At 43.3% G+C, this 23,476-nt stretch overlaps 1 protein-coding gene across 1 annotated transcript in view; it reads left to right on the top strand.

The window, feature by feature from the left end:
- The window catches only part of PUDP (pseudouridine 5'-phosphatase), a 144,145-nt gene that overhangs the window by 72,466 nt on the left and 48,203 nt on the right, over positions 1–23,476 (top strand). The window contains exon 3 of the mRNA XM_077815440.1: positions 6,092–6,321. Coding sequence (XP_077671566.1) covers positions 6,092–6,321 — 230 coding nt within the window. The remainder of the gene's footprint in view (positions 1–6,091; positions 6,322–23,476) is intronic.

The raw sequence follows: 23,476 nt of genomic DNA, 5'->3' as shown, positions 1-23,476 counted from the left end.
AATTCTCTTTAGGGAGAGGATGGGAAAACAAACGTGACAGATGTTAATCACAGTGCTTAATTAAACTACTAGAAAGTACTCAGATCCTGTGTTGATAAGAACCTTAATAGAGTAGTGTACTTTTTGTAATTGGAAATATTTTTTCATATCCCTTCACCTTGCTTACCACATGCTCAATTGTACAGAATTCGAATGGAGACATAATCTAAAAATTATTGAAAATAGCAATTTTATATACAGAAAAGCTGTGATTGGCCTTGGATTGAATCTTGTTCATCCTGGACTTCTAGGCGTTTTTGTTTGTTTGTTTTCTGCGGGGAGGAGAGACTGGACATGGAGATTCTAATGGGTTTATTTTATTTTCTTCTTTGTCTCTCTCTCTTTTTAAAAATAGTGACTATTTGAAGATGCTAATAGTTTTGAAATGTAGAATAAGTTCTGTTAGAGTTGGATTAGTGGGGAGAGGGCAAATGAGTCTATTAGAATTGAATGATTAATTCTATTGTTGTGCAAGTTATTATATGGACATCACTTCCACATGTGTACATAAATGTTATACATGTATCGTTTAGCCATGTATTGTTTATATACATACATACAGTAAAAGCTTTTTTTATCTGGCATGTTGGAGGAATGGGGGGATGCGAGTAAGTGAAAAATGTTGGTTAGCTAAGAGGGAAAGAGTTTGGGTGTGGTGGGGGTGTGAGGATGAGAACCGCAGCCAATGGGAGCTGCAGGGGCAGTGCTCGGGGCAGGGGCAGTGTGCAGAGCAGCCTGCCACAGGTCTGCCTAGGAGTAACCGGGACAGGTCACCGCTTGCGGGGAGTTGCCCGAGGTGAGCGCCCCCCCCCATATCTGCCACCCCAAAACTCATCCTGAGGCCCCTCCTGCACCCAAACTCCCTCCAAGAGCCTGCACCCTGCACCCCCTCCTGCACCCCTCCTCCCCCTGCACTCCAAACCCCTTGTGGCCATTCCTCTGCCTAGGAGCAGCAGGGATGTGTTTCCGCTTCCAAGGAGCCATGCAGAGCCAGGTAGGGAGCCTGCCGGCCCTGCACCAACCGGACAATAAACTGGACTTTCTATGAAGATTAGAAATGCCACTTTATAGAGCTTTCTGGTTGGCAAACGGCTGGATAGCACATCTTTTACCGTATATACACTTGCATACATACTATTAATGTTAATTCCCCATAATGCTGAATGGGTTTTGCTGAATTGTCTAGATTTTGTGACAGTGAATACATGACATAGAATCATAGAATATCAGGGTTGAAAGGGACCTCAGGAGCTCATCTAGTCCAACCCCCTGCTCAAAGCCGGACCAATCCCCAATTAAATCATCCCAGCCAGGGCTTTGTCAAGCCTGACCTTAAAAACTTCTAAGGAAGGAGATTCCACCACCTCCCTAGGGAACGCATTCCAGTGCTTCACCACCCTCCTAGTGAAAAAGTTTTTCCTAATATCCAACCTAAACCTCCCCCACTGCAACTTGAGACCATTACTCCTTGTCCTGTCATCTTCTACCACTGAGAATAGTCTAGAACCATCCTCTTTGGAACCACCTCTCAGGTAGTTGAAAGCAGCTATCAAATCCCCCCTCATTCTTCTCTTCTGCAGACTAAACAATCCCAGTTCCCTCAGCCTCTCCTCATAAGTCATGTGTTCCAGATCCCTAATAATTTTTGTTGCCCTTCACTGGACTCTCTCCAATTTATAAACACCCTTCTCATAGTGTGGGGCCCAAAACTGGACACAGTACTCCAGATGAGGCCTCACCAATGTCAAATAGAGGGGAACGATCACGTCCCTCGATCTGCTGCCTATGCCCCTACTTATACACCCCAAAATGCCATTGGCCTTCTTGGCAACAAGGGCACACTGTTGACTCATATCCAGCTTCTCGTCCACTGTAACCCCTAGGTCTTTTTTTCCGCAGAACTGCTGCCTAGCCATTCGGTCCCTAGTCTGTAGCGGTGCATTGGATTCTTCCGTCCTAAGTGCAGGACCCTGCACTTATCCTTGTTGAACCTCATCAGATTTCTTTTGGCCCAATCCTCCAATTTGTCTAGGTCCCTCTGTATCCTATCCCTACCTGCCACCGTATCTATCACTCCTCCTAGTTTAGTATCATCCGCAAATTTGCTGAGGTTGCAATCCACACCATCCTCCAGATCATTTATGAAGATATTGAACAAAACCGGCCCCAGGACCGACCCTTGGGGCACTCCACTTGATACCGGCTGCCAACTAGACATGGAGCCATTGATCACTACCCGTTGAGCCCGACAATCTAGCCAACTTTCTACCCACCTTATAGTGCATTCATCCAGCCCATACTTCTTTAACTTGCTGACAAGAATACTGTGGGAGACCGTGTCAAAAGCTTTGCTAAAGTCAAGAAACAATACATCCACTGCTTTCCCTTCATCCACAGAACCAGTAATCTCATCACAGAAGGCGATTAGATTAGTCAGAAATGACCTTCTCTTGGTGAATCCATGCTGACTGTTCCTGATCACTTTCCTCTCGTGTAAGTGCTTCAGGATAGATTCCTTGAGGACCTGCTCCATGATTTTTCCGGGGACTGAGGTGAGGCTGACTGGTCTGTAGTTCCCAGGATCCTCCTTCTTCCCTTTTTTAAAGATTGGCACTACATTAGCCTTTTTCCAGTCATCCGGGACTTCCCCCGTTCGCCACTATTTTTCAAAGATAATGGCCAATGGCTCTGCAATCACAGCCGCCAATTCCTTTAGCACTCTCGGATGCAACGCATCCGGCCCCATGGACTTGTGCACGTCCAGCTTTTCTAAATAGTCCCTAACCACCTCTTTCTCCACAGAGGGCTGGCCACCTACTGCCCATGCTGCGTTGCCCAGCGCAGCAGTCTGGGAGCTGACCTTGTTCGTGAAGACAGAGGCAAAGAAAGCATTGAGTACATTAGCTTTTTCCACATCCTCTGTCACTAGGTTGCCTCCCTCATTCAGTAAGGGGCCCACACTTTCCTTGACTTTCTTCTTGTTGCCAACATACTTTCTTGTTACTCTTAACATCTCTTGCTAGCTGCAGCTCCAGGTGTGATTTGGCCCTCCTGATTTCATTCCTTCATGCCCGAGCAATATATTTATACTCTTCCCTGTTCATTTGTCCAATCTTCCACTTCTTGTAAGCTTCTTTTTTATATTTAAGATCCGCAAGGATTTCACCGTTAAGCTAAGGTGGTCGTCTGCCATATTTACTATTCTTTCGACACATTGGGATGGTTTGTCCCTGTATTCTCAATAGGGATTCCTTGAAATACAGCCAGCTCTCCTGGATTCCTTTCTCCCTCATGTTATTCCCCCAGGGGATCCTATCCATCAGTTCCCTGAGGGAGTCAAAGTCTGGGAGTCATCACAAAAGTGTGTCTAGAGAACTCATTTTTTCCTCCTCTGTTCAGTAGTGCATATTATAAACAATTCCCCTGTGTTTCATTTATCATTTTGGAGTACATTTCTTAGAATGATAGAATCCTAGACTATCATTGAGGGTTGGAAGGGACCTCAGGAGGTGAGCTAGTCCAACCTCCTGCTCAAAGCAATGAATCCCCAATTAAATCATCCCAGCCAGGGCTTAAAAACCTCTAAGGAAGGAGATTCCACCACTTCCCTAGGTAACCCATTCCAGTGCTTCACCACACTCTGAGTGAAAAAGTTTTTCCTAATGTCCAACCTAAATCTCCCCCACTGAAACTTGAGACCATTCCTCCTCATTCTGTCATCTGCTACCACTGAGAACAGTCTAGATCCATCCTTTTTGGAACCCCATTTCAGGTAGTTGAAAGCAGCTATTAAATCCCCCCTCATTCTTCTCTTTTGCAGACTAAATAATCCCAGTTCCCTCAGTCTCGCCTCATAAATCATGTGCTCCAGCTCCCTAATCATTTTTGTTGCCCTTCGCTGGAGTCTTTCCAGTTTTTCCACATCCTTCTGGTAGTGTGGGGCCCGAAACTGAACACAGTACTCCAGATGAGGCTTCACTAATGCCAAATAGAGGGGAATGATCATGTCCCTTGATCTGCTGGCAGTGCCCCTACTTATACATCCCATAATGCCATTAGCCTTCTTGGCAACAAGGGCACACTGTTGACTCATATCCAGCTTCTCGTCCACTGTAACCCCTAGGTCCTTTTCTGCAGAACTGCTGCCTAGCCATTCGGTCCCTAGTCTGTAGCGGTGCATGGAATTCTTACGTCCTTTTAAGTGCAGAACTCTGCACTTGTCCTTGTTGAACCTCATCAGATTTCTTTTGGCCCAATCCTCTAATTTGTCTAGGGCCCTCTGTATCCTATCCCTACCTTCCAGCGTATCTACCACTCCTCCCAGTTTCGTGTCATCCACGCCATCCTCCAGATCATTAATGAAGATATTGAACAAAACTGGCCCCAGGACCGACCCTTGGGCACTCTGCTTGATACCGGCTGCCAACTAGACATGGAGCCATTGATCACTACTCTCTAAACCCGATGATCTAACCAGCTTTCTATCCACCTTATAGTCGATTCATCCAGCCCATACTTCTTTTACTTGCTGGCAAGAATACTGTGGGAGACCATATCTAAAGCTTTGCTAAAGTCAAGGAATAACACGTCCACTGCTTTCCCCTCATCCACAGAGCCAGTTATCTCATCATAGAAGGCAGTTAGGTTAGTCAGGCATGACTTACCCTTGGTGAATCCATGCTGACTGACTCTTAATACTACGTGGGCCAAATTTTCTTCTGGAGTGAATGGGAAAAATCTCCATTGAAACTGATGAAACTGCAACCATTTATGCTAGAAATCTAATTTTTCTCTGATCTGGGTTTAAACCTTGGTGACTAACATCCTACAATTTGTTTGTATAGCTTCTTAGGATAATTTAGTAGGGGCTATATGAATATGTATCAAATTGCAGTATTGTAATCAAAATCTTAATAAGTCTCGGATTTAGCTATTTGAACAGGTAGGACTTGCATCAATCAATTTTGTGCAGCAATTTAGAAAATGTAAATATTGTAAATGTAAATAAATATTGTAAATGTAAATATTATTTTTATTACTTAATTTGAATCTGTTAAGCGCATTGTAGCCTTGTTTTGCATCTTTGTTGGTTGGGAAGACTTGGCAAACCACATTATTCTGTCTTTTATTGGTTGAGTAAATCACGATAGGTCTAACAGTTAAAATGGAACGTAGTTTAATGATGTCAGCACAACAACACATTTTGTCATGTTACTTTTCCTTCCGTCTATAAAAGTGAAGAAACTAGAAACTACTTGGCTTGTAATTCTTCTTCTTTGAGGATATCAGACCATTACTCTGGCCTTTTGTTCATGCTTATACCCACTATAGAAGATATGTTGCAGCTCTGCTACCCTGATTTTCCACTGATGTGAGGTCCTTCAGGGATTTTACACTGCCAGTATAAGTTAGAGCAGCCTTCCAGGCTTCTCTAATTCATGCTAATCAATTATGCAGAATCAAGGAACTGTATCCAGCTCATTGATGGCTGAAATACCTCCCTCCGTTCTAACTTGTGTAGCTAAGACAAGGGGAATTGAGTCTGGTAGCTTTGGGAAAAAATCAGCATTTGATTCAAGAATAATTATCTGCTGTTACCTTGGTAAACACACTTTGATTTTTCTGTTGAGTAAAAATATTTCATGCTTAGAGTTTGTTTTGCCATGTGAGGTGTGACTTCAGCGTGTGCAGACAAACCATGGCTAGCTCAAATAACAATAGCAGTGAAGCCTCGACAGCAAGGGCTAGCCGCAAAAGTAAGTTCACAGGGTCCCTGGCAATCTTCCTCAGCCCGTGGTGCTGCCCATGCTGCTTTGGCTTTGCTGCTATTGTTATTCAAATTAGCTAGATCGAAGATAGCTCAGGTATGTCTACATGTGCTGTAATTACACCTCTGGTTGCAGTGGAGACAACCTTAATAAAAATTCCTTTCAAGAATGACTGAGGACAAATGAATCCTTATTATATTCAGTAAAACGACTTCATTATGATACAGCCTGTAGTACCATAAATAGGATATGAATATTAAAATACATGTTAATTTGTCTTTCAGGGGTTGAAAAGCTGATCCGCCATCTACACCAACACAATGTACCTATAGCTATTGCCACTAGCTCAGCTGGAGTGACATTTCAGATAAAAACAAGCAAACACAAAGACTTCTTTAATCTATTTCATCATATTGTGTTGGGAGATGACCCAGATGTGAAGAACAGCAAGCCACAGCCTGATGCGTTTTTAGTTTGTGCAAAGAGATTTCACCCTCCTCCTCCTCCAGAAAAGGTAGGGATTGAATTAGCTGAAAAGTCAGCAATAAACAATTCAGACTACATTTTGATTTTGTTTTAATTTGTTGTTTAATATGACAAGTGCTGAGATTGAAGCCCCTTATTTACATGGGCAGGAGTGGATCAATAAGTGAATAACGCTGTTGATGATGATTCTTCAGTGTAGTGCCTAGAGAGTTAGGTACTCAACAGTCATTTCACCATTTTAGGAATGTACTCCATTGAGCAGAATGCCAACTGAGCTCTGCCACTTTTTTTGGCAAATTAGCTCCCTAATGACTCTCTTGATGTGCCTGTTTGTGACTTTGCTGGAGCAAAAATGAAAAAGAGACACAAATTTAGAAATATAATTTACAATTAAACATGAGAATAAAAAGAAGTAAGAATTAATTTCTTACTTTACAGTCCACTGGGATCACTTTTGTGTTCCTCGTGCTAAATTTATTATATTGCTTGAAACTTCTTTGTGTAATCCACTTGTGATACTATTTTACTGTAATTCTCTTACAATTTTTATGTATTTCAGAGTTCTGACTTGAAATCTAAATTGTATTCAGATATAGTGAGGAATCTAAACTGAAATAAGTCTGGTCATATCTTTGGTTAGCACATATGTGAATTGTGTTAGTAAATCATAATTGTTCATATTGCAATTTATTTAACTTATTGTTAGCTACTGTATGTACTGGAAAGACACTTGACCCTTGAACATTCAAGGTGAACTGTGAAGCAAAAGGAACAGTAATATGGTTTGTTTTTATGATGACTGAAGCTGATGACTGAAGGTCTGTGTGTGTGTGTGTGTGTTTGTGTGTATAATAAAATCAATCTCATGTTTCTTTTATACATGTGGGAGAATGTGAATACCAGACCTTATTTCTCTCTCTTTGATAAACAACTGACAAGGAGTCCCCAATCTGTCCCCAAATATCTTGTTCATGCAAGTAGCTCTTGTGTGAGTAGTACACATTGGACAGTTGTTGCATGCATAAGGACTACTTGTATGACTGAGTGTGTGCAGGAGTGGGTCTAAGCTTTGAACAATCTCAATAGCGATGTCACACAAGGCTGTAACCTCCATTTAGAACAAGAAGTGAGGAGCTGATAGTCCTGATATTTCATTTTTAAAGGTTCTTTATTAGAAAGGAAAAAGACAAATGTTTTACTCTTTGTATATCATAGTGCATTTTTTTTCTTTTTTTGCTTTTGCTTATCCTTAACTCAGAATTTGAAGTTGGCATCATGTGAAAGTAATCTTTCCAGATAACTATTTATTAGATAAACAGAGATTTAAAATTTGTAATGTGGTGTATTGATATACAAAATATATGTGCAATATATTCTCTGACTACTTTAATAACTGAAATGTTCAGTGTGGTGGGGGTTTTTTGTTTTGTTTTGTTTTTAAGATAAATGTGGCTAAAAGTTGTGTTGTGCAATTATGAAAGTACCAGAAAGGAAGTACTGAAGGAATTTATTTGAGGCAAAGGGAATAAGAATATCTAGGAGATTGTCTAGTAATGGCCAGGGGGCGGGCGTGGGGGAGAGCAAACATGAGCTTCTGTGATAGAAACAATCTTTGTGGAGGTTTAACAGTAGGATCAAGGGGGTCATGACCCCCTAACCATTCTGAAACAATAATTGATCATTGTTTTTATTTATCCGCTGTGGAAGAAAAGTTGTGAGAGGATCATGAAAAGCTCAGAAATAATAAAAATTCATCATAAAAAAGAGTTAGATATCACAGGTATTGTATTTGTGTTCCAGATGTTGCACCTCAAATAAACTATTTTCCCATTTCACTGCAAACAACTAGAACTGGGCTTTTGCTGTGGTAACGGTTAACATATTTGAACACAGGATCGTCTAAATTATAGCCATGTTTTTGTTTTGTTTCAAACTTTAACTCTCCACGGTATTTTGAAATAGTCTGTTCTTTAACCTATTAGGGAAGGGAGTAGTGAAATCTGTCACTAAGGGTACATCTACACAGCAAAAAAAAAAAGCAACCCAAAATGTGAAAATGACTCTCAGAGCCTGTGTCAACTGACTCAGGCTCACACTAAGGGACTAAAAATAGTCTTGTAGGTGCTCGGACTTGGGCTGGAGCTTGGACTCCGAGACCCACCTTTCCTGCCAGGTGCCAGACCCCAAATGTCTATACTGCAATTTTTTAGCGCCACAGCCCAAGCTCTGAGAGCTTGAGTCAGCTGACACAAGCCAGCCATGAGTGTTTCCTCGCAGTATATACATACCCTAAGAGTTCATTGGTCTGTTTTTATGTCACCACAGTGCTGTTTGTGGGCTCCTGCTCTTTCTTAGCCTTCCATGCAGCCTCAGGTTTTTATTTGACAGAACTCAAGGTTCGTAGTGCAAATGGTGCAACAGATTTTTCCATCACATCTGGACATCCACTAAAATCACGAAATGTTGAGAGCATTAAAAAAAAAAAGAAAAATCCCTGGAATCCATGATTTCCAAAATGTACATGACAAAATTGCATAATAATCACAAAGCGAGCATTGTGTGAACCTAAAGGAGGGGCTAGTGAAGCAGCAGAGGCAAGGGAAGGCCAATTTACATTTTTTTTTTTCGAAAAGAACAGATCTCAAAATAAAAATTATTTTCAGTAAACCATTTTTTTTCACATGCAGATTTGGCATAATGTCTTCTGACTTTTACCGTCCAGCTTCTGGAAGTCAGTTTCCATTGTTCTTAACATTGCTTCGGAATGTTTAGAATTTTCTTTCCATGGCCATACTGAATTTCATTTTAAGGATGAGTTGACTTTTTTGTGTTTCAGAGTAGCAGCCGTGTTAGTCTGTATTCACAAAAAGAAAAGGAGGACTTGTGGCACCTTAGAGACTAACACATTTCTTTGAGCATAAGCTTTCGTGAGCTACAGCTCACTTCATCAGATGCATTCAGTGTTTCTTTTGTGTTTGTAGATCTAAAATTAATAGCAAACACATGAGATTTTCATAGTCACAGAAAAGGACCTGATTTCAAGATTCTGTGTTTCCTGTGTTAAAGCTGATGTTATAATTTTACATGGGTTGTTGACTTTTAACAAAAACAAAAAAAGGGGTGAAATCTTGAGGTACTCAATGTGTTGCCAGTTCTGCACTGTGTCTGGCTGGGTAGACACTCACACCCACTTAGGCAGAAATACTGTTGAAATGGATGGGAAATTTTCTTCAATACAGACTGGAGACTTCAGGATTTGACCAACATTATTATTATAATCAGTGGCAACTTAATTAATTGAGAGTTACAGTTGGTTGCTTGGTGGTATGTCATTCCCTCGCAAAACATAGAGCAAAACTCAAACTTTTGAAAACCGCCAAATGCACAGTTAGGGTTCTCTGTGGAAACTTAACTCCCCTCTTTCAGCAGTTCCCTAATACAGCTTGCTAACATACTCTGTCAACCCCATGGTTTGCTCAAATGTGCAACCCATTCACTCAGGATACCACCTAACATTAATAAAGGACAAAAAAATAAAGCACACCACCTTCCCTCTAAATAACATCATTATTAGCACTAAAGCAATTATGTTTTGAAATAACAAACATTTTATGACAAAGTGTTTAATAAAAATATTTCAGCCTCTGATGCTGAAAACACTTTGCACATGCAAACATTTATGCACATACTTTAAGTACATGAGTAATCTCACTGAGGTCAATAGGACAATGCTTGTGAATATAGTTACATGCTTGCTTAAGTGTTTGCAGGATGAGAGCCATAATTTCTTTCTTTATGTCTGTCTGTCTGCCTATCTACCTACCTGCCTACTTTCCTTCCTATAGTTGTTCTATGAAATTTAAACAATATAAGACCCTACAAGTAGTAGGGATGTAAAAGGTTAAACAGTTAACCAGTTAGCATTAGGCTTACCATTAACCGGACCTTAACTGTTTACCCTGGCAGCCGCCTGGCCACACTAGGCCAGCGGGCCAAAGGGACTCTAGCCTCAGCTGGGCCAGCAGGACCCCAGTCCCAGCCGTGGCGGTCGGGCTGGAGCGATCCCGGCCACGGCGGGCAGGCAGGACTCCGGCCTCAGAAGGCTGGGCAGGCAGGAGCAGCCCCAGCCCTGGCCACTGCGGGCCATCAGGACCCCAGGGCTGCAGCCCCGGCAGGACTCCAGTCCTGGCCGGGCCAGCAGGACCTCAGCCCCTGCCACCTGGTGCCAGCCCGCCCGAGCGACCTCAGTTAATGGTTAACCAGTTAAACCATATCATTTTAACCATTTAACCTGTTAATTTTTTCAACCGATACATCCCTAACAAGTAGTGCTATTTACCTTTATAGTGAACTAAATTATAAATGCTGTTGTTTTTAATCTAAAATTGCAAAACATATTTTTCAAATGTTATACAAAGCCTCAGCCTTTTTTAAGTCAATTACTTTAAATAATTCTACTCTGGTTTGTGCGTCCCCCCACCCTTTTTAGTAGTAGTTTTTTGCTTAATAAAACCCAAAATCATGAATAGTAGTCTGTGCTGACTCCGATGAATGTTCAATGCAGTTCTTCAGATTGGTCAGGTTACATTAAGATTTGTATGTGTCATTTGGTTTTTCTGTCTCTTGTGCCTAATGTACATACTGAGCCTTTGAATTTGTTTTCCATACTTTAAATAAGGTAAGGGAGTTACAAAGGCATGAATAATGTGTCATTAAGTTATATACTGTAGCTGCAAGTTGGAATCCCTGCTGTTTAAGTTATGTATTTTAGAGTCAATCACTGTTAATCTGTACTTTTTCTGTTTGTACATAAATGGGCTTCACTCTTTCCTGAACGTTTCCAATTCACAAATTAGACACCTTATTTATTATAACAGTAACAAAAACAGTACATGCAAAAAGACACAGAAATTTTCACCATAGAATAAAAAGCTGTGCCAATAACATTCTTTTCAAAATTCCTCTGTTCCTTTTTCTTGAGTAGATCTCAGTTAGTTGTGATTTTTGCCTTAGCTGAAGCATGGCTATAAACAGGAATGCATAATGTAAACCATTATGCTGTATACATGGCATACAAATTCATGTGGGTAGATTTTTTTAATTATTTTATTATCAAATGTTTTATCATCATACTGCTGGATATAAACATTTCCAATTATAAACCCTGGCTAACAGAGCTATTGAGCCTGATTTTCAAAATATCTGTATGTGTGGGTTGCATTCATGCATTCATTTGCACACACACAAAAGAGACTTGCATGTATAAATGGCCAATTGATTGAGTGTGGACCTGCTGTAATATGTTCTATATGGGGTTGTGTATGGAGAGTATCCATAAACTAAAGCAAGTGCAGAATGTGGCTGCCTACTTACTATGTGGATTTTATGTGGAGAGTGTACAACAGTGTTCCACAATATTCACTAGTTTCCAGTAAATTTCCAGGTGAAATTCAAGGTACTGTCATTGACTTACAAAGCCCTGACTGTATGTGGCCTGGTTATCTGGGGAACAACCTCATTTTCCATTCTGTACTGATGTAATTGCATTGAAGATGGGGTTACTTCAGTTTGAAAGGGAGGAAATTCCTGATTCAAGGGTTTTCCCTGCAGGGTCCTTGACTGGGGAACTTTTTTTCCTTCCCAATCAGTCAGAGCATGAATTTGTTGTTCTTCTAAGCACACTGCAGAGCCCCAACTCTTGTTGTGGACATTTGAAAAGGAGTTGGGTTCTGGTTATTTGGTGTGGGTTTTTTTGTTTTTTTTTTTTTATTTCTCTTGCTTTGCTACTGTTATGGGATAATCCCACTAAGTAAATAGTATAGTATTTGTCTAACTGACCTAAAAAAATGAAGCTAGTGCCTTGGATATATGCTGGAGAAATCTAAAGAAATAAATTACTTGCTGTTTGTGTACATTCTTTCCGTTTATGTGCACATAATCACAGTAATTGCTTGCACAAATGTGGAAAACAAATGATTATAGACCACAGATGTTTTGAGAATAGGCTTACTTTGGGAAATTTGGGGTGCACTGAAGGTGGAACTAGAAGTGCCCAGAACTTTGGAACTGCTTAATGCATTAGCAGTTATTCTCTTTCTTCACTGGTCTCTCAATAAGCTAGCATAGAGAGTGATGACCCTCTGTTCTGACTGAAAATGGTTCAGCTAATAGTTACTCAAGTTAGTATGGTGAGCTGACCCTACTAGGTGCCTATCAGTGAGAGAGCCTTTCAGGAGACCTAGTAGGTATTAACTAGAAAAGCTCAATTGGTGGGAACAATGTGTGAATGGCACCTTCCTCATAGTTGTCAGCTTTCCCCAAAATGAGGCTGAGGGAAGATTCCTGATGGAACCTTGTTATTTTTACTCATCTCATGCTCTAGGGCCACCTGCAATTCATTGTTAGACAATATAATATATATTAAAAAATCAGGTAACACTATTAACACATCAAAACCATACAACCTACCCATCCCCTATACATCCCACTAAAACCATCCTCTCAGAGTGGTTGATAAAACAGATGTGATTTCCAATATGTCTCCAAACTCAGCAGGTTGGAGCTTTGTGGAGTGAGCTGCAGAAGAACAAAGGACACTGCACTAAAAATGCCCAGTCTCCAGTCACCTACCATTTATTTGGTGGCAGAGTACTGCGCACGAGTTTGGAGTCGATCATCACACACCAAACTGGTAGATACGCAGTTATATGCCGCCATATGCATCATCTCTGGCACCCTGCGTCTGACTTCACTCCCATGGCTTCCAGTTCTGAGAAATATTGCTCCTCCTCATATCAGACGAGAGGTTGCCACTGGCAGGTTACTGGTGAAAGTATGTGCCAACCCAAGCCTGCCACTGCACAGTGACCTTTTTAAACTGCCAGCTGCAAGTTTGCCATCACATCGCCCATTATGGTCTTATCCACCATGCCAGGATGTTGGGGCGGAAACACTCTGGTGAAAGGAATGGATATCTGTTATAATCCCCAACCAGTCCCTCGTCACCAAACTCACAATCTGCCCACCTGGGTTTGACCTGCCCCATCGCCAGTGGTCCCTGTTGAACAGGATCTGGACTGGGCAAGGTCTCTGTGCAGCCAACCAGTATCGCTGGGGCCTCGTGACAGCCCTTTGTGCCCTTCGTGCAGCTGCGGCCAGGGCCAGCTCCAGGCATCAGCAAATCGGCAGCAGTTTCTCTCTTTTGCCGTCCGCGGCTGCGGTTTTTTTTCCACTGCTTGGGGCAGCAGAAACTAGAGCCGGCCCTGGCTGTGGCACAACACAGACGATGACGCACATTGTCGCTGAATGCCCGCTGGCTAGGTTCAGTGGTGGCCTTGAAGAACTGCATCACGCCACTGAAGATGCCATCATTTGGGTAGACAACTATGCACACGCTAAATAAATAAAACCTGCTTTCCACCCTCTGATAAGACATAGAGAGGGAGGTAGCCAGGATCCAAATTGTTACAAGAAATGAACTAGAAGCCCGTGAATGCTATGATGTACAGGCAAAATATGCTTTCTTAAGAGAGGTTTCAGAGTAGCAGCCATGTTAGCCTGTATCCGCAAAAAGAACAGGAGTACTTGTGGCACCTTAGAGACTAATAAATTTATTTGAGCATAAGCTTTTGTGAGCTACAGCCCACTTCATCGGATGCATAGAATGGAACATATAGGAAGAAGATATATATACATACATACAGAGAAGGTGGAAGTTGCCATACAAACTGTAAGAGGCTAATTAATTAAGATAAGCTAGTATCAGCAGGAGAAAAAAACTTTTGTAGTGATAATCAAGATGGCCCATTTAGACAGTTGACAAGAAGGTGTGAGGATACTTAACATAGGGAAATAGATTCAATATGTGTAATGACCCAGCCACTCCCAATCTCTACTCAAACCAAAGTTAATGGTACCTAGTTTGCATATTAATTCAAGCTCAGCAGTTTCTCATTGGAGTCTGTTTTTGAAGCTTTTCTGTTGCAAAATTGCCACCCTTAAATCTTTTACTGAGTGGCCAGAGAGGTTGAAGTGTTCTCCTACCGGTTTTTGAATGTTAAATGTTATGTTTCCTGATGTCAGATTTGTGTCCATTTATTCTTTTGCGTAGAGACTGTCCGGTTTGGCCAATGTACATGGCAGAGGGGTATTGCTGTCACATGATGGCATATATCGCATTGGTAGATGTGCAGGTGAACAAGCCCCTGATGGCATAGCTAATGTGATTGGTTCTATGATGGTGTTACTTGAATAAATATGTGGATAGAGTTGTTGCACGGATAGGTTCCTGGGTTAGTGTTTTTGTTGTGACAGATCTTGGGAGACAGACCAGTCCTCGCTTACAGACAGCCCCCCAACCTGAAGCAAATGCTCTCCAGCAACCACACACCACACAACAAAAACACTAACCCAGGAACTTATCCTTGCAACAAAGCCCAATGCCAACTCTGTCCACATATTTATTCAAGTGACACCATCATAGGACCTCTTTTTTAAAAGTCGGGGAGAGTCTAGCTTGACTGGCCCTACTGATTGCATTTGTTGTCAGTATCCCACATGGAGAGAAGTGATCTGAGGTAACCAGGTCTCAAACCATTTAGGGCTTTATAGATTAAAACGAACACCTTGAATACCACCCAGAAGCTTCTAATTAGTGTGTGAAGATTACAGAGGACTGGTGTAATGTGCTCTCTGTGTGATGTACTACTTAATAAGCAAGTGGCTGCATCCTGCACCACCTTCTGCTTCTAAATAGTCTCAGTGTGTAAACCCTAATTTGTGCCTTCCAGGCTGGAAGGTGACTTCTGGGATTGCAAAACTTACTTTCTGTGTTTGTTGCAGCAATGTGGAGGGGTGAAGAAATATCAACAGACTCCAGACTAATGGGGTGAATCTTTAATCCTCTTTTACAGTTTGGGAAGCCATCAAAAATAGAGATGGAAAAAAGAAAACAACTTTTAGGACCACATTTAGGAATGTAGGACTTTTAAGGACATGGTATAAATGTTGTCCCTTGTAAAGGAATTGTTGTTTTTTTTTTTTATTTACAAAGCAGCTAAAGAAAAGAGATATTTATAAAGTTTCTTTCAATCCTAATACTTTTTCTACAGGATTTGTTCCCCTCCTCTCCTCACTAGCTGTGTTATACATGGGTAGAAGAAAAATGAAGTGTTGCATGGTTTGAAAGTAATTTAGCTCTTAAGTGTTCTAGACACTGCACTGCGTGTTTGTTTATGGATTTATTTGCCTTATGGAGATGGGAAAAAGGCATTCAAATTTCATACAAAATACTCTGGTCAAGGTTTTCTTTCACTTGATGTCTATGATTATAGTAGGAAAGGAGAATTGTAATTGGTTCTTATTCTTTGGGGCACCGCTATTTTAGAAAAAAAATTCCTTGCATTTGTCTTGATAATGTATCAAGTAGTTGCTAAGGGACTTGATGAAATCTCATGCAAAATAATAAATTATGTTCTGCAGCCTTCTTTCCTTCTACGTGATTTGGGTGCATAAACGCAAAGAGACTGGTGCACCTACAAATTCAAAAAGCATTGTATTCAGATTAGCAGGTCACTGGAGATGAGTTACTAATTGTTTTAGAGAACTCATTATGGGTATTATCACATATTAATTATGCATGGTAAGTAGAAAAGAAAGGGGGGAAATACTACTTTTCTGATAAACTGTTCATTGAGTTATCTTTTTTTCTCTCAAGTCCTTGAGCATTTTTTTGGAGATGCCAAACAGAGTAATCATTGAATAATTGGATTTTAATTAACAAGAATCTTCACTAAAATGTTTTTAATGTCTTCTGGGTTAGAGCAAGCAATGAATAAATCCTCTTTCAAAAAGATCTAGTGCACTGATCCTCTGTATAGCTGAAATTACCTTTGCAATCATGCCAGTGCCTGTCATAAAAATGCTGCTTCAGAGTTTTAGAACAAAGAATAAAGACTAAAACAAGCAACTGAATTGTTAAGGATATTTTTGTTGCTTCTTTGTAATTTATTAATTTAGAAAGTCCTGCAGAAATCTTCGGAAGGCCCAGTGTGTGTCACTTTATCCCTGTATGCCCTCTTTATATTTTTTTTTAAAAACATTGTTGCTGTTCATGAAATGTGAAACTGCAGATAATTTTCAGAGATATGATGCCCCCCTCTCCCCCGTGCCTGTGCAAGAGTTTATTCAGTTGTGTGGGGTGAGGATGAATTTTTAATATTCTTTGTGGGTTTTTTACCATCATTTCAGAAAAGCTATGTCCAGAGTGATCAGTTAGCACTGACCGATTATTTATTGGCTAAACAGGGCAAAGGATTTTATGCAATGGTAGTACATTGATTACTACATTATGAAATGAGTGCACTTATAAGATTATTACAAAATGTATCCCATAAAGAAGTATGTTTGGAAACAAAATATTTTTATTGTGATAGATTAGTATTATAAATATAAAAGACCTTGTAGTAGCACAGAGAAGAGCTGGGAAAAGGACAGGTTTATCAGTTAAAGTGTGATTCCAGAATGTCTTTGTTACAATAATAGTGAGTATTTATTCAAAGACATGAGACAGATGGTTCAAACTAAGCCTGGGCAAGGCTGAAGTGTTTGTGGATTTGAAGAAGGAAACGCTTCCAAGTAATAGTAGAGATACTGTCCTTACCTTCCATCAAAGATACCTTTCCCTTTCTATCAAAATAATGCAGAATATAGGAATTGTCATACTGGATCATCTAGTCTAGTAACTTGACTCTGACAGGGACCTGCACCATATATGTGAGAGGCAGGTGTAAGAACCCCACAGCAGGCAGATGTGGAGTAATCTACTCTTTCCATCACATCTCATCCGGCTCTCTGATAGTTAGAGACTGATTAAGCCCTCAAGCGTGAGGCTTAATATATTTTCCACAAAATGTGTTATGAATTATAACTCTGGGTATTCTTATCTATATACATGCTGAGTCCCTTTTTGAATCTTGTGAAGTTCAGGGCATCAATGACATCCTGTGGCAATGAGTCCATAGCTTTAATTACATATTTTGTGTGTAAGTTTATCATGTCTCTTCTTATTCATTTTCATAAGGTAAACAATCCCAGTCTTTTCAATCTCAGTACATATGACTTTTTCCCAGGCCCTTGATCATTTCCATAGCTGTTCTCTGAACCCCTCCTAGCTCTGCAATATCCTATATGACAGTGGGTCTCAAACTTTTTTACTGGTGACCCCTTTCACACAGCAAGCCTCTGAGTGTGACCCCCCTAATAAATATATTTTAAAATGTGTTTAGTTTAACACCATTATAAATGCTGGAGGCAAGCGGGGTTTGGGGTGGAGGTTGATAGCTTGCGACCCTCCCATGTAATAACCTCATGACGCCCTGAGGGGTCCAAACCCCCAGTTTGAGAATTCCTGCTATATGAGATGGGATGACACAGTACTCAGAGGAGGCTGCATAATTCATGTATACAAAGGTATAACAGTCTCCATATTATTTACCATCCCATTCGTTTAGCAACCTAACATCTTGTTTACTTTTTTGACTGAACATGTACATTGAGCAGAGGTCTTTCTTGAGCTGTCGACAGTGATGTCCAGGCCCTTTTCATGAGTTGATACAGTTTATATAGAACCCAGGAAGGTGTACAAGTAGTTTAATTATTTCTCTCCAATGTTCATTACTTTGTATTTGTCAACCATTGGATTTAATTTGTCATTGTATTACCCATTCACCTAGTTTATTTAGATCCCTGTGAAGTTTCTCACAGTTCCCTCTGGTCCTAACTTTTAGTCATAAGCAAATTTTACTATTTCACTACTTGCTCTCTTTCTGGATCACTAATAAATACAGGAGAGAGTACAAAACTTTGAGTCACCTTGCCATTAACCTTTTGCCATGATGAAAATTAACCATGTAATTTGACTAATTTATTTTGTTTTCTTCCTCCTAGCCAATTTTTGAGCCATAACAATATTTTGCAGAAACTGTGCTTGTTAGACAAGGTCATCATGAACTTCCAGGTGTTGTGTTGTTCTATTTTTAATTATAGTTTCAAACAATTTATACACATTATTACATAGCCTTATATCCGTACCTGGTAAACACCCCACGAACTGCCTGAGAGCTCTAATTAGCCCCACTTTGTTCTGGGGTGTGTTAGGTGCAAGGAAGGAGTTCAGTGTAGTTGGGAGGGAGAGACCTAGGGGAGAGATGGTCTGGAGTTTCTTTTTCATGGGAAGAGCCTGACAGAAACTATGTGTAGGGAGAACTTCAGGTGGAATAAAAGCTTGAGCTGTGAGCTGATAGAAGTTGCTTAGTTTGTATTTTTGTCTGGCTTTTGAGGTTTACTGAGGGATTCCAGGGGGAAGTCCTGCTAGCTGCTTTTCTGTAAGAGTGAGGCTGAAGAGGAGCCCTCAAGAGGTGGAAGACATTGCATTGATTGTGACAGAGATACCCTGGAATGGGTGGAACTATAGTATGACCTGGCTGGAGGTCCAAATCACCACTGTACAAGACCACTGAGGTTATGAGAAAAGCAGGGCAGAGTCACTGAAATGCTGTTTCTTCAAGTGCTTGCTCAAGTCGAGTCCATGGTGGGTGTGTGCACACCCACGTGCATGGCCGTCAGAGATTTTTGCCTTAGCAGTACCTGTAGGGCTGGCTGTAGTGACCTCTAGCGTGCTGCGCTCATGCAGTGATATATCAGGCGCTGCTGGCCAATGCCTTCTCAGTTCCTTCTTACCTCCAATGGTGGTCAGTTGGAGCACCTCTCTTGCTTGTCAAGAGCTAGTGGTTTTCTTCTATTGGACTTCCTGCCTTTGGGCCTTTGTTAATTGTAATTAGTGTTAAGTAGTGTAGTTAGCTGATAGTTAAGGTCCAAGCTGGGACTTTGCTGCAAGTAGGGCATGCCCTGAGCTCCTGGTCTGTGGCAGGCCTGTGCCTGTGGGTGACCTCCTGGACAGCTGCCTTAAGTGCTTGGGGGAATCACACATTAAGGAGTGTTGTCAGATCTCTAAGAACTTTCGACCTCACACCCAGAAGGAGAGGCATATTTGCCTCAGAGCTCTCCTGATGGAATCCACTCTTTGCTGGGCTTCTGTGCCCTCTATACAGGGCGCACTGAGTACTTTGGCCTCAGTGTGCTGCTGGCACCTGGCTCCTCTCGGCACCGTTTGCTGTTGCCAGTGCCAAAGAAGAAGGTGAAAAAGCGCTTGCTAGCCCTGAGCAAGAAGGTCCAAGGGTCATCCGGTAGAGGAACTGGGCTTGTCCACCAGCCTTCTCCAGAGCAGCATGAGTGAGCCTCCATGCCTGTGGCTCTTAGCCCACTTAAAGTTCAGTCACAGATTCTGGTGAGTGGTTTGGTACCCACCATCCTGCCTGCACTGTTGTCATCCCAAACCCAGGCACAGAGAGCACAGTTCTTCACCTACTCCTGTGATGTCTCCAGTGCTGCAGGACTAAACTAGGCTTCCTGAGAGGACAGGCCAGCTGTTAAGATGCCTTTGAGGGCAGAGGAGCACCGCAGATCACCGGACAAGCAATCCCATGGCAAGTTGCAACCACGCTGCTGGTCGCACAAACTCTCCCTCCTGACCTCAAGAAGTTATTCCCCAGTGCGGGGTCGACGCTCCCTGTATTATAACAGACGCCATTCACCCTATCACTGATCTGCATCTAGAAGTCTGTCCCGGTCGACGGCACCGGGGGACTACTCCCCTTTGTCTTACCAGTCTCCATAACACCATTCTCCCCGACACCAATCTCCCCGGTATAGCTATAGGTCACTTATGCCTGGTTAGCACTCACCAGTAGCCATGACCAGCAAGCAGACCCAGGCATCGATGGCTCCTCCCTAATCGCCAGAGAGTGGTTCCTCTGTCGTGGAGGCCCAGTTCAGCCCATCACCCTGGTCCCCATGTTGGGATTGGGCACTGGAAACTGCCCTGCTGTCCACAGCTGTATTGGGGAGCATGGGGCGGTCTGGTGATGACAGTGCCCCCTTTGCAGTGCACATCAGTGGCCGCGTCGGAGCGGAGATCGACGGCCCCACCAGGCCTGGTACCAGAAGCTCACTCAGAGGTTGAAGACCCAGTGCCCACCCTCAAACCTCCCTCTACAGCAGCTGCCGAGCCCTCAGCACCTCGACTGGTGACCTCTTCCCTGGAGGAGGCAGTCACAGGGCCTTCCAGGGTCAGCCCCCACAGATGACTTTAAAGAACACCAAGCCCTTCTCAGACGGGTGGCAGAGAACTTGGGTCTGGAAGTGCAGGAGGTGGCCAAGCAGTAGGACACCCTGATCAATGTCCTCCTGGCCTCCATGCCCACCCAGGTTTCCCTGTCCATGCACGACAAAGTCCTTAAGATCACCAAGTCACTGTGGCAGATCCCATCCTCCATCCCACCCACCTTGAAATGGGCTGAGAAAAAAATACTTTGTCCTGGCCAAGGGTTTCAAGTACCTTTATACTTACCTACCCCCAGGCTCACTGGTTGTGTCTGTGAGCAATGAAAAGGACAAGCAGGTCCCCATAGTCTCTACTCCCAAGAATAAAGAAGCCAAAAAACCTCAGTTTGTTGGCAGGAAAATTTATTTAACAGTAAGCCTACAATTTCAGGTGGCGAACCATCAGGCCTTGGTGGGCCAATACAGTTTTAACCTCTGGGAGAGCCTCCAGAAGTTTCAGGATTCTCTTCCTCAGGGTCAGGCTCAGGAGTCTTGTACCCTGGTAGAGGAAAGGACTGCAGCAGCCAGATGCTCCCTGAAAATGGCATGGGACTCTGCAGCGAGGGTGGTTGCATCAGCTGTGGTTATACAACTCAGCTCCTGGGTCCAAATGGCAAGCCTTTCCCAGGAGATGCAGGTCTCTATTCAGGACCTCCCCTTTGATGGAGTTGGGCTCTTCTCCAATCAAATGGATGCCAGGCTACATGGGTTGAAGGACACTAAGGCTACCCTTCGCTTGTGGGGCATGGTCTGGTCATGGGTTACCTCGGACCACTGGGTCCCGGACATAGTAGCTCGGGGCTACACCCTGCAGTTTGTGGATATCCCTCTTCAGGGACCCTCTCACAAGCAACTCCTGGTTCAAGAGGTCGACAAGCTCTTGCAGTTGGGGGCTGTGGAGGCAGTTCCTTGGGACATGGAAGGAAGAGGATTCTACTCCCGATATTTCCTAATTCCAAAGGCCAAGGGGGGAGTCAGATCCCTCCTGGACTGGTGTGGCCTCAACAAGTCTCTCAAGAAGTTGAAGTTCAACATGGTATCCCTGGCCTCCATTATCCCCTCCCTGGATCCAGGGCACTGGTATGCCACTCTAAACTTAAAGGACGCTTAGTTCCATGTCTCCATATTCCCATGAATCAGACGGTTCCTGCGTTTTATAGTGGCAGGATGCCGCTTTCAGTTCATGGTGCTACCCTTTGGCCTGTCCTCAGCCCCCAGGATGTTCAGGAAATGCGTGGCATTGGTAGTGGCTTACCTCAGATGTCGGGGGGGGGGGGGGTCCAGATCTTCTGTACCTAGACGACTAGCTCATCCAGGGCAGGTCTCCGGAACAGGTGCAGAGAAGCCTTGATCTGGTATGCTCCACCTGCAGTGGCCTGGGCTTGTTAATAAATATAGAAAAGTCCATGTTAATGCTGGTCCAGCACATACAGTTTATCAGAGCAGTTCTCAATTCCACATGAGCCAGGGCCTTCCTCCCGGAAGCACACACTTTCAAGCCATGGTGGATCTCATTGCCCACGAGAGGAGACATCTGATCACCATGGACTTGACTATGGCTGATGGGCCACATGGCAGCATGTACGTATGTGGTCAGGCACACCCGGCTTCATCTGCAACCCTGCAAACATGGCTAGCAATGGTCTACATTCCCAGCAGGCACCCCTTAGACCGAGTGGTCACGGTGCCAGACTGTCCTCTTGTCCTTGAACTGGTGGCTAGACCCCAAATTAGTGCTGTGGAGAGTTCCCTTGTGTCCCCTTCACCATCGCTCACCCTGGTCTCAGATGTGTCAGATCTGGGCTGGGTAAGCTCAGCACCCAAGTTCGCTGGATGCAGCATGACTTAGCTCTTCATATCAATGTCAGGGAGCTCAAGGCAGTGTGCCTGGCCTGCCAGGCATTTTTACTCCACCTGAAAGGCAAGGTGGTGCAGGTCCTACAGCCAACACAGCCGCAATGTATTACAACAGGCAGGATGGTACTAGGTCCTCAGCCCTGTGTGAAGAGGCACTCAGCCTCTGGGACCTTGGTGTACAGTACGCCAGCCACCTGGTGGCTGGTCACTTACCTGGAACCAGGAACATCCTGGCAGATCACCTCAGCAGGTCCTTCTCCTCTTGCCATTAGTGATTCCTCCATCTGGAGGTAGTCACCCTGATCTTCTGATGCTGGGGGACTCCCCAGGTGGACCTGTTTGCATCCAGGCAGAACAGGAAGTGACAAGTGTTCTGCTTCCTATACGGCAGGGACCAGGGTTCCCTGTCAGACACCTTCCTGATCTCATAGTCGGGAGCACTGATGTACGCCTTTCTGCCAGTGCCACTTATCTACAGAGTTCTGCTAAAGGTGAAGCAAGACAGAGCATGGGTCATTCTCATTGCCCTGGCATGGCCTCGCCAGCACTGCTTTGGCATGCTGCTGAGCCTTTCAGTGGCCAACCTGCTGTAGTTACCTCTCTCTCTGGATCTGCTGTCCCAGAAATAAGTCAGTCTGCTGCACCCAAACCTGGTGTTGCTGCACCCGACAGTGTGGCTGCTCCATGGCTAAGCACGGATGAGTGCGACTGCTCCATGGCAGTCTATCAGGTCCTTCTGGGCAGCAGAAAACCCTCACCAGGGATACCCATGTGGACAAGTGGACGCACTTTGCATGTAGGACCTCAAACAAGTGCATTTGTCCTGAGGCCGCCTCGTTGCAGGTCATCATGGACTATTTGCTGTATGTAAAGCTCCAGGGCTTCTCACTGTCTTTGGCCAAGGTGCACCTGGCTGCCATTTCTGCATTCTACCCTCTGCTTCAGGGCAGATCTGTCTTCACCCATCCCATGATGGCACGGTTCCTGAAAGGTCTAGAGCACCTAGACCCACACATCTGAGATCCAGTTCCCCCATGGGACTCGAATCTGGTCCTCTCGAAGCTCACGGGCCCTCTGTTTGAACCCCTAGCTTCCTGCTCCCTCCT

The sequence above is a fragment of the Eretmochelys imbricata genome, chromosome 1 (assembly GCF_965152235.1).
Source record: "Eretmochelys imbricata isolate rEreImb1 chromosome 1, rEreImb1.hap1, whole genome shotgun sequence".
Lineage (NCBI taxonomy): Eukaryota > Metazoa > Chordata > Testudines > Cheloniidae > Eretmochelys > Eretmochelys imbricata.
The sequence above is the reverse complement of the archived record's forward strand: the minus strand, read 5'-3'. Positions and strand labels throughout refer to the sequence as shown.